The sequence below is a fragment of the Kogia breviceps genome, chromosome 5 (genome assembly GCF_026419965.1).
Source record: "Kogia breviceps isolate mKogBre1 chromosome 5, mKogBre1 haplotype 1, whole genome shotgun sequence".
Lineage (NCBI taxonomy): Eukaryota > Metazoa > Chordata > Mammalia > Artiodactyla > Physeteridae > Kogia > Kogia breviceps.
In genome coordinates this window covers 76,367,351-76,379,431 of record NC_081314.1, presented here as the reverse complement: position 1 = coordinate 76,379,431, position 12,081 = coordinate 76,367,351, and the positions used below count along the sequence as shown (strand labels likewise).

At 40.4% G+C, this 12,081-nt stretch overlaps 1 protein-coding gene across 1 annotated transcript in view; it reads left to right on the top strand.

Annotated features, from left to right (window-relative positions):
• Window positions 1-12,081, top strand: part of LSG1 (large 60S subunit nuclear export GTPase 1) — a 28,151-nt gene that overhangs the window by 9,357 nt on the left and 6,713 nt on the right. Inside the window, exons 4-9 of the mRNA XM_067034257.1 lie at window positions 118-204; window positions 728-814; window positions 5,969-6,029; window positions 7,408-7,584; window positions 11,093-11,491; window positions 11,920-12,021. Of these exons, the coding sequence (XP_066890358.1) occupies window positions 118-204; window positions 728-814; window positions 5,969-6,029; window positions 7,408-7,584; window positions 11,093-11,491; window positions 11,920-12,021 (913 nt within the window). The remainder of the gene's footprint in view (window positions 1-117; window positions 205-727; window positions 815-5,968; window positions 6,030-7,407; window positions 7,585-11,092; window positions 11,492-11,919; window positions 12,022-12,081) is intronic.

Genomic DNA, 12,081 nt, shown 5'->3' with positions numbered 1-12,081 from the left:
TTATTTGGTGTTCACGTTTTTCTGCTTTCTTTTCTCAGCTGCTATTATTAAATCCCAATCTCCTATATTATTTTGGTAACTCAGGTGGAATTTTTTTTTCCTTTATGATTGTTGCAGACCAAAGTGGGACCAAAAAACTAGCGCAGAAGAACTCAAACAGGCAGAGAAAGATAACTTTCTAGAATGGAGACGTCAACTTGTCCGGTGAGTGTTAGTCTACAGGAAGATTTGCCTTGAAATTCTGAGTTAGGCGTTTTAATGTGCTTGCATTGTTATTTGCATTTTGAAGGCTTTTAAGGGGAAATGGTAGATTTCATCTCACAAGTGCAAATTGGTGTGTGTGCAAACCGCATTGCTTTGTGCACATGCATCCTTGTACAAAGATGGTGAGTTGATTGCTCCATTCCTGGCCTTTTCTCCTTTTCATACCCTTCTCTAGCCATTAGTCACCCTGGAGTTGATCACTGCTCTCTGGAGCATTCTTCCAGGAAGAGATGTCTGGGAGAAATGTCACTTTGTGTGTTAAATAAACTTTCAGGGCTTAAAAAGCTTAAGTATAAAATTTGCATTTGATTTGCATATTGACTCAGCAGAAAGTTTATAAAAATCATTTGACAGTTAATACTTGTATACTTATTTTTTTAATGCAGTGAATTTGGGTGTTTATACTACTTGAACCCTACTAGTATAATCTGGCAGAGGTATAAACTTCTCATTCTAAAATCAGGTTGGAAGAGGAACAAAACCTGATACTGACTCCATTTGAAAGAAATTTGGATTTTTGGCGTCAGCTCTGGAGGGTGATTGAAAGAAGGTAGGTTACCGTTTTCTTTTTGTGTAAGGAGTATGTGGTGGTGGCGGTGTATTAGATTGGGAAGTTATATATGTTTGTGAGCCCAGGGAGGGGCTGAGGGGACAGGATCAGGTTATGCACAGGGCTACTGAGAATTATTATAAAACCTGAAAGTAGGATGCTATATTTCTTTTTAAATATAAGGGGGTTTTGTTATTAGATAAACACATTGATAAACTTGCAAGAGTGGTGACTATTTTCTGTAAGATGAGTTCTGAAGCACCTGTAGTTATTTCAGCAAATGTATATGAGTTCCTACCAGTAGTACGGAAAATATGGCTGGGAAAGGGGTAGGTGTCTGCTTGCAAAGAGCAAATATGTTATGGGGGAGGCCAAGCAAAGGGCCAAGCACCAGGGGCACACAGATGGATGAAATGCAATCGTTGCACTAAGGTATTAGTAAAATACAAACTGGAGTGTGATTTCTATTGTATTAGAGAGAGGGTAGTGGGCTGAGTCAGAGCAGAGGAAAGAGCAGTTAGTAGTACTGGGGGAAATTAAGGAGTGATTTGTTTTAATTGGGCTTTGAAAAGAAGAGAATGCCTTTGATAAGTTGAGACTGGGAGATTTTTTAAGTCTCTTCCATATCCTGATAGCTAAAAGGTTTTTATTTTTGTCAAAGAGTGTGTGAATTATTTATAAGGATTCCATAAATGAACATTTTTTTTTGTTTTAACATCTTTATTGGTGTATAATTGCTTTACAATGGTGTGTTAGTTTCTGCCTTATAACAAAGTGAATCAGCTATACATATACATATATCCCCATATCTCCTCCCTCTTGCGTCTCCCTCCCACCCTCCCTCCCCACCCCCTAGGTGGTCACAAAGCACGGAGCTGATCTCCCTTTGCTATGCGGCTGCTTCCCACTAGCTGTCTTGTTTTACATTTGGGAGTGTATGTATGTCCATGCCACTCTCTCACTTCGTCCCAGCTTACCCTTCCCCCTCCCCATGTCCTCAAGTCCATTCCTCAAGTGTACAGTTCAGTGGTTTTTAGTGTATTCACAAAGTGGTGCAACCATCACCACTATCTAATTCCAGATCATTTTCATCACTCTAAAAAGAAATGTAAATAACTTCTACAAATTTAATCCAAGGTTCTTGGATTAAGAAGAACTGCCCTTAGGTTCTTCATGACCTTTTTTTTTTTTAAGATTCCATGTATATGTGTTAGCATACAGTATTTGTTTTTCTCTTTCTAACTTACTTCACTCTGTATGACAGACTCTAAGTCATCCACCTCACTACAAATAACTCAATTTCGTTTCTTTTTATGGCTGAGTAATATTCCATTGTATATATGTGCCACATCTTCTTTATCCATTCGTCTGTTGATGGACACTTAGGTGGCTTCCATGTCCTGGCTATTGTAAATAGAGCTGCAATGACCATTTTGGTACATGACTCTTTTTGAATTATGGTTTTCTCAGGGTTTATGTCCAGTAGTGGGATTGCTGGGTCGTATGGTAGTTCTATTTTTAGTTTTTTAAGGAACCTCCATACTGTTCTCCATAGTGGCTGTATCAATTTACATTCCCACCAACAGGCAAGGGGCTCCCTTTTCTCCACACCCTCTCCAGCATTTATTGTTTGTAGATGTTTTGATGATCGCCATTCTGATCGGTGTGAGATGATATCTCATTGTAGTTTTGATTTGCATTTGTCTAATGATTAATGATGTTGAGCATTCTTTCATGTGTTTGTTGGCAATCTGTATATCCTCTTTGGAGAAATGTCTTTTTAGGTCTTCTGCCCATTTTTGGATTGGGTTGTTTGTTTTTTTGATATGGAGCTGCATGAGCAGCTTGTAAATTTTGGAGATCATAAATGAACCTTATATTTGAAATGATGCTTTTAACAAGGAGCCCTTAGGATGTGGGTTTGTTTGTTTGTTTATTTGTTTAGTCCATAGAATATACCCAATAAGAACATTAAGGAACAGGGTGCTTTAACTGGGATTCTCGGGAAAGAATATTAGCACATTTAGCACCGTTACTAAGAAAAAGGACTTGGATTAAATTTGTGGAAGTTATTTACATTTCTTTTTAGAGTGATGAAAATGATCTGGAATTAGATAGTGGTGATGGTTGCACCACTTTGTGAATATACTAAAACCCACTGAACTGTACACTTTTTAAAAGATGGATCTTATGGTATCTGAATTATATCTCTCTCTCTTTTTTTTTAAGTCACTTATATACCTCCGTCCCGCATCTTGCTCCCTCAGGGGCAGAGAGGGCTGTTGGCCTGGGATGTGAGGAGGTCAGAGCAGCAAGGCAAATCTCTAAGCCTGAAGAAGGGGGAAGCTTGCTCCTGATCGCGGGCTCCGTGCACGCTTGAATGGGGCTTGGGAAGACCCAGTCTGGTTCTCCCAGGGAGCAGAGTGAGCCCGTCTCTCCTCCAGGGCCTCATTAGCATTGGGGATGTGTACTGCTGAAAATGTCTGTTTTCTTATTTCCGAAGATAAATGGTAACAATGTGAAATATTGAAACCTCACCCTTGTGGGAATGCCCCCATTTGCATGCTTGTAGTTTACTATTTAATTCTAGATTTTCTCCTACTTCCTTTATTGTCTGTCTTCCCTCTGCATTCTTTTTTTTTTCCCTACTTATTCTGGTTTCTGACTGTTATGTAAGAGGCCTTTCTCCAATGTCAAATGATGTTTGTTGTCTGTTCATATTTAAGAACAAAGCATTACAAAGCTGATTGACAGGACTTCTGTTTGGGTGGAGTTTGCCCACTGGTGAACTTCACTGTACAGTAACTGAGCAGGGATCAATTTTATTTTTTTTGGAATATGCCAAGATGTCAGTGTCTGTGGGTGTTTTCCCTAGGATCAGTCAGTTTCTTAAAGAGGAGGACTATCTCCTGCCAGGGACAGGGCTAAAGGTGGTGGTGTAATACAAGGGAGCTGGGCATTTCCATCATTGGGGGTGTAGACTTGTGTTTAATCCTCCTCTCTTCAGTATAGCACCTCTTTCCCACCTTCTCCTGTGCTTGAGGTCCCAGTTCAGGAGCCTCTCAGGTTCATTTTCTCCAGGGTTCATTTTCTCCACAGGGGCTGTGGGGTGACGTGTGGCTGCCTGGCTGAATGGAACAGGGGCGTGGAACTAATTGCTCCCTGCTGAGAATGATTTCAGTCCTATACCTCACTCTTGCCATGAAAGCTAGACGTGATGCTTCTAATCCTGAGCTTTCTCGGAGCTCTGGGGCATGAACAGGCTCACTTCTCATTGGGCTGACATTTCTTAGTTGCTGTTCTTTCTTTCTCTTTGTCCTGATGAGTTCCAGTCTTTGCTTTCATGTTTTGCAGGCTTTGAGAGGGAAGAGAGGTAGCCATATGTGTTCTTCCAGGTTTAATAACAGCAAGGCACTTCCTTTGCTTTTCATGCCCCTAAATAAGCAATTTGTTTCCCCAGAGTGAGCCTGTACTATTGAAACTTCTAGCTTCTATTGGATTACAGCATTACTTGCTCTTTTACTTTTTTGTGATATTTCTCTGTGTTTTTGTAAGAGAGAACATGTTTCTGACTCAGAGAATATAGTTTATATCACACAGAAGTGGATCTGAGTCACATAGAAACATCAATAAAGTGACTACTGCTGTGTCTTTTAATAGGAAATATTTATTGATATGTTCTGTACAGCAGATGTCTCCTGTTTGGTAACAGGCTAGCTACGCCATCTGCCTCTTTAATTTCAAGAGTAGTTATCAGAAAAGAATTGATGTATAATATGTCATTGAAATGGCGGAAACTGCCGAGGCACGGAGGGCAGAACGCTGTATTCCAGTAAGACAAGGTGCTTCCGTTATGTTGCATCACCCCTTCCCAGTACATAGCTGGCACTTTTCTAGGCATCCTAATTCAGCACACGAAGCAAGTTGCCTTAAACTTTTCTTCTTTTCTTACTGGTGTGTCTAAGCTGGTTATTCTTTCTACCTGTTTAGTAGGTAGACATAATGTGTGTGGACCTTGTAATTTTAGTTCATTAGGCTTTGTCCATTTTTTGCAGTCATTTTTGTATTTACTGTTAAATCCTCACAGTTGGAAAGTGGTAGATATTACCTTAAAGAAGGAAATACTAGGACCCACCTACCTAGAGAACTTAAAAGCAATTTGTCATAAATTAGCAGGTCTATGAGTTTCTTTGACTCACAAGATCATTCTGGAAATTTAACTATTCTGAAGGAAAATACACTTTGTCAAAAGCTCTGCCCTAAATGGTAACCTTAATTTAATACATTTCCTTCAGTTGCATAGGAGTTACCTCAGGAAAAGCTGACCAGATACGGATTTGCGGGAGACTGGTGGAAGGTGGTAGCACATCCACAGCTTGTTTCCTTCCAGTGGCAGTCACAGCTGGCCCTTAAAGCAGCTTTCCTAGCCACAGGGTCTGAAGGGAAGGAGGATTCTGCCAGAGAAGTGCAGTATTTATTCTTACAGTGCTCAGCTGCTATCGTCCCCACTACATTTGTGAGGGATTCGAGGGGCTTGCTGTCATCTGCAGAAAGTTTTCATATTGCTACATCATCTTACATGTGACGGAAGGCGTTGGACTCATCATTCCTGCTTCACTATGGCAACTTAAGTTGATATTTTGCTGTTTTGTATTTTTGCCATTTAAACGCATTCTTGGAACTGATGGGTGATGATTTGCTACATGTACACATGTCAGCCCTAGGTTTAGGCTTTGATGGTGGCAGCTGTGAGCAGGTGATATATTAGGAGTTTTTGAGGCCTTACTTAACACAAGTGTAAACTAGGCACTACATATACAGTAGACCTCACCTTGGATTGAAGTCTTTGGAATACTCTTTGATCTCTCCAGGAGAGTTTACTAGAAGATACAGGTTAAAGTTTTAACAATGAAACATCATCAGACTACAAGCTCTGGTCCAGAGTGCTTGCGTTCTCATTCCAGCTCCCTCAGTTAATAGCTGGTGACCTTGAACAAGCCACTTAGCTGTTCTAAACTTCATTCTCTTTGTATATAAACTGGGGATAATTGTACCTTAAAAAGTTAAATATATCAGTGCTTAACATGTGGAAAGTGTTTGCTACTATTTCCTTTCACTTCACAGTGATTGGTGTATCGCACATTTGTTTTTCAGTGATATCGTGGTCCAGATAGTAGATGCTCGAAATCCACTCCTATTTAGGTGTGAGGATTTGGTAAGTAAAATGTAACATGATTCACACTTTAAGTCCTTGGGCAGCAGTGGGAGGACAGCATCACCGATAGCAGTGACCCTAGGCAGGCCTTTGCCCCCTCCTCTAGCTTTGTTTAATCTGGCCTCCTGCTCCTCCCAAGGTCAGGAGCTTGCATTTTGGGACTGTTTAGATAGATGTTTTCTTCAAACAGTTGTTTCCATCTGCAGGAAGGCACAAACACTTGAACTTTCTACTTTTAGTTTCGAAACCACTTTGTTAATAGGCATTTGCCAGTGTTTCTCATTTTTTAAGAGACTCTAGTTGAAATAGCATTTTGCTTACTTTAGCATATGCCTAGTCCTTCACTTACCCATCCCCCTAAGCTTTCTTTTCTCACACTGTAGTTATTACCTCCTGTGGTATTTTACAAATGAACTAAGTTTGTAAAACACCACAGGGGGTAATCATTAAGGTGTGAGGATCACAAGAAATAAAGTGATACAAGCTTTCAATTAATAAGACACTGAACACACATGAAGTAGTCTATTTTTGTTTGAGGACCAGAGTAGGAATAGTACTGATTTTTTTTTTTTTTTTTTTTTTTTTTTTTGGCGGTACGCGGGCCTCTCACTGTTGTGGCCTCTCCTGTTGCAGAGCACAGGCTCTGTACACGCAGGCTCAGTGGCCATGGCTCACGGGAGCAGCCGCTCCGCGGCATGTGGGATCTTCCCGGACCGGGGCACGAACCCATGTCCCCTGCATTGGCAGGCGGATTCTCAACCACTGCGCCACCAGGGAAGCCCAGTACTGATTATTTTTAAATCCACTGGTGAATAACAGTCTTAATGGGGAAACTCTTATTAATTCAGCTTTCATACTTCTGGTCTATTTCCTAATGGAGAGCTGTGCTTGGGAATTAATTTAATCACTGGGTCTTGTTTTCCTTTTAGTCTTCAAAAATATTTTTTATATTAATTGGTAAGATTATTATTAGCTATAATCACTTGGCTTGAAGATAGTCCCTGCTGGCCGACAAATCTAGTTACACAGTTCTTTAACTTTGCTTAAAAAAAAAATAATTCAAGATTATTAAAGAGAGGAACTATATAATTAAAAAAAATAAGAACCTGTTATACTTAAACTGGGCAGGAAAGCATTTCTTTTTACCCTTTCCAGTTTCTTATGTGAAGACTATTTTTTCTAAATATAGATGACGTAACTTCTTTTCAGAGCTTGCTGAAAGGATCCATAGAATGTATCATGATTAAAAATCTTTAAATTAGGAATGATTTAAAACTGGGGGCAGTAAAAACTTTCAGTCGTAGCTGGGGATCTTCAGTATAATTTGCCTAATTTTCCCCCTTTTGGAGAAATATCTAAATATCTTTATCTTGCATAGGAATGTTATGTGAAAACAATTGATGACAACAAGGAGAATGTTATTCTGATAAATAAGGCTGACTTGATGACTGCCGAGCAGCGGAGTTCCTGGGCCGAGTTCTTCGAAAAGGAAAATGTGAAGGTCATTTTCTGGTCGGCGTTGTCTGAAGCCATTCAACCGATTGATGACTCTGAGGTAATCTGGGGGACTTTTTCAGGCTGGGTTTCAAGGAGGAGGATTTTGGCTTCTGTTAGGTGTGCTCTGTTTTATTTATTTATTGTTGATGTGTGGGGTTTTATTTGTTTCTTTTTTCCCTAAGTGCTGTGATAGTCAGGTGATCTATAGAAAAGTAAGCCACCAGGTTGCTTTCTCTGTTTTTTAAATAGTCTGCTATCCCAGGGGTCTATGATGCACACTGATAGTAGCTATAATTTTTAATTTTTTTAAATTTTAGGCAGAAAATTATATAGGAAGTTTCATACTGACCTTGTATGTAATTGCTTTTAAGAGAAGTCAGAACAAAAAGTCAGATACAACTGAATGTAGTAACTTCTCTGGACTCGATTAGACTCTCTTTTGACTTTGTTTTGAAAACAAAGAAATGAAGTAGTCCTAAATTAAGATATACCATGTTATTTTCTGTATCTTTTAATCTACCTTTTACAGAAACAGTTTAGGAGTTATTTTCTAGTAAAAATTAATGGTAACCAACTATGAAAAGAAATTAGTAATAGAATCTTAGAGCTGGAAGAGACTTAAAGTTATATCTTTTCCTATCCACCTCCTTTCCTCTCACCTCGATTTATCAACTGTTTGCTGACTGGTTAGTGTGCTGAGCTGGGTGCTATGAACACAACACCGTCCCTTGGTGAGCTCACAAGTTAGTGAGCTCTAACTCTGTGAAGGAGTTCTTCCCTCCACCTCCCTGGCAGTCACATGCTGTCTCTGTGACTGCTTTAAATGGCAGACACCAGGTGTCTCATTCCTTTTTATCTCTAAGGTTAGAAAGTTCTTTAGTCCAGTGAAGCTAAGTCAGCTTCCCTACCTTTGATCTGAGGCCTCTTCCTCTCTCCCTGTGTTCTCTCTTCTGCAGAAGATACATTGTCTGCTTTCCTGCTCCTTATAGACATGACCTCCAGAGCACTCCTCACCCTGAGCGCCTGTCTGCCTGTGTCAGACACCTAAAATGGGTGGCAGCTGGTTGAGTACAGTATTCAGGTGTGGTTTGCCCAGGACATGTACTCTTATTTCTTGTGATCAGGCTACTCCCAGTAATTCAGTTTTTGTTAATTCACCCCCTTTCAAAGAAGCTTATGCTCTTGGCTCGTTGAACCTGTGAACAACCACATCCCTCAAATATTTAAAAGACAAGACTTACTAAGCAGATCTCATCCTATCTTTACATGTGGGAAAAGGTTTTCATTTTGGTTTTAGCTCAGCTTAGGATCATGCTGTTCCTCTTAAATATTAGTGATTTGGGAACGAGGTAGAATTCATTTTGCATGTGTCATTTGCTTTTCTCTTCTTCCAGCTTTGAATCATCTGCAGAGTTTGTATTGGCCCTTCTATATATTCTTTCTGGTCACTGATAACACTGTTGGGTAGACCGGAGCCAAGGATAGAGCTCTGTGAACTCTTGTGGACTTAATGAGCGCTCAGTACCAAGCATTTTAGTGTGATGCATACAGATGTATTTGAAAGGCTATAACAATAGTTATTCTGTTATTACTGTTAATAAAAACTAACCCATAGAAAACTTATTCTTAGCCAGGCACTACTATTCTGAGTACTTTATGTGTTTCATTTCATCTTTTACATCTGTGGTATTCCCTGACCTATCAGCCAAGGAGTAGGTTGCAAAGGGAAGTGGGATGTTTGCACCCTCTGTTCTCAGGGAACCCTTGTTGCCTCCCATTGCTGTCAGGGGAGGGATTGTTTGGAGGAATTTCCTAACTTGAGGAATTGCTTCCCTGTCAGACTCTGGATTAACAGTGCATGATTTATGGAAGATATTCTTTCTTCCTTTTTAAAAGTTGAACCCTATTTATTCCTCCCAGGTCTTCTGAAATCTGCTTTCATGATTTTCCAAGTCAGGTAACCAGCTACCATTGTGATATATCTAATCACATCTGTCATTTGAGTATCAAACATGAACTTATTAAAAATAGATATTCACTGTTTTCTCACCTATCTGAAGTTTGGTTCTTTCTCTATGGTTGCTTAACCTTTCTTATTTTAAAAAATTAGGACTTTTTTTTTTTTTTTTTCCCGGTACGCGGACCTCTCACTGTTGTGGCCTCTCCCGTTGCGGAGCACAGGCTCCGGACGCACAGGCTCAGCGACCATGGCTCACGGGCCCAGCTGCTCTGCAGCATGTGGGATCCTCCCGGACCAGGGCACAAACCCGTGTCCTATGCATCGGTAGGCGGACTCTCAACCACTCCGCCACCAGGGAAGCCCAAGGACTTTTTTTTGAATTGAGTACTTTGGTTTTCTCTTGGCCATCTCTTAAATTGCACTGTGTTCCCCCAAAACATTGACTTTTCCCTTCTTTCTTTCTATTTTTGATGTAACTACTGCAAAGTCCTTTTGTTGTCTTTATCATTTTTCCTGAACCAAAACTGCTTCTAGCCTTAGTTTTCCTAATACACATTCATGTTCAGTTTACGTTCTTGTGTTCTGCAGAAGAGCACACAGTGACTTCTTTACATTTATTGCTCATTTATCATAGAAATTGCTTCCAATTCCATATTTCTTTTTGAGTTGCCAGGAATGACAATGAAATCATACCTTTTTTCCCTGACATTTTTTTTTAATATCTCTTTCCTAAAATGTAGGATGCCAATTTAACCGAGTTCATCATGCCCTCTCCTGTGGTGGCTACTCATTGTAATGCTAGATTGTTTGGAAATGATAGGTTTCCATCACTTCCAAATCTGAATCAATTCTCCCTTGTTGATACTGATTGGTAACACTATAAATTGCCATATTTCTGCTTTGTTATCCATAGGAATTCAGAAAGATTAACACACCCATGAATCGTAAATGATTTTTACCTTTCTCTTTTCAAAGGAAATCGTTGGTTGGTGAATAATGTGCTTGCGCAGAGTTGAGTTTTATTGCTCTCATACTTCACACACAGGGACCTATGCTCCATGGTGCTATGATTTATTAAAGACAGTTATAAAAGAATAGCAGTTTCCTTAACTATGCAAACCACTGTCTTTGAAAATGCAAATATACAATGAAGCTCAGATTACAAATTATACCCTTCTTGATTTGTTTACAGAAGAGAATGTTAAATGTTTTATTGTTTATGAGAAATGCTTTGTTTTATTCTACAGCCTATTGCAAAGAAAAATGTACTGCCAAGGAGTTCAGCTTGATACAGGTTTTTCTAAACCCTTGCTTTCTTTTAATAGGCAAAAGAGTTACCTATTAGAAAAGTAATACATGTTATTTGTACAGAGTTCAAATAATACAAAACTGTGTAAAGTGAAGGTCCACCACTCCAGAGGACACCACTGTTGTGTGGTTATATCCTCATGCTATCTTCTCCCTCTATTCCCCTTTTTCTTTCTCCTTCATAACTTTCCTTATCCTCTGTTCATCTTAGATAACCAACTCTGAATGTTGTTCACCAGAGTGAAGAGTGCAGTTGTTACACACTTCTGAACTTTTGTGGTTTCTGCTATTTCATCAGGAAGAAGTAAACGGAGACAGTGGAGAGGCCATCACAGCTGAGTTTGAAAACTCCAGTTGTGACGAAGCTGAAATTCTACACAGAGAGCCTGAACATCTTTCACTTAATGAAGTTGCCAGGAGTGATGAAGACGACAGCGAGTATGAGGACTGTCGGGAGGAGGAGGAGGAGGACTGGCAGACGTGTTCAGAAGAGGGCGGCAGCCCTGACGAGGAGGCCCGTGGCCAGGATTGGAAGGGAAGCTGCACTGCGGATTCTGAGGCGCAAGGAAGGATGACCCCACAGAAGAGGCAGATACACAATTTTAGCCACCTGGTATCCAAGCAGGAATTACTGGAGATCTTTAAGCAGCTACACTCTGGAAAGAAGGTGAAGAATGGACAACTTACTGTTGGACTGGTAAGATGAAATGTGTCATAAAATTGTTCTGTGAGGGTCTGTATTCCCCATCCTTTGGTAGCTACACTGGAACTCCAGAGATCGGTCAGGCCCTGGCGTCATAGGGAACATTGATGCCCTCTTGTTGCCCACGGGCATCCTGGGAGCAGGCCGGGTGACAGGCAAAGCCCAACTCAAAGAATGAACTTTCTCAAGGCTTATATTGGTTACACCACTGTTCATATTGATTATCTCCTACAGTCTCCCAGTTCATCCCTACCTGTCCCGTCACTTACAAGAGATACTAGAATGAGAGCTTTCAGGGTTGTCTTCAGACTTCCAGTCCAATGTTCTTACCTTTAGGTAGGCTTTTCAGATAGGGTAGGCTTTCAGCATCCTGTGATCCTTGGCAACTTATACTGTAAACATTGCTTCTGACACCCTTCTAGGTGGGCTACCCAAACGTTGGTAAGAGTTCGACAATCAACACCATCATGGGCAACAAGAAGGTGTCTGTGTCTGCCACGCCCGGTCACACCAAGCATTTTCAGGTATTTCTACAGCATCGGCCTCTGTATTTCCTTCTCCGCCAGTTCCTCCCTCTGGGTGTT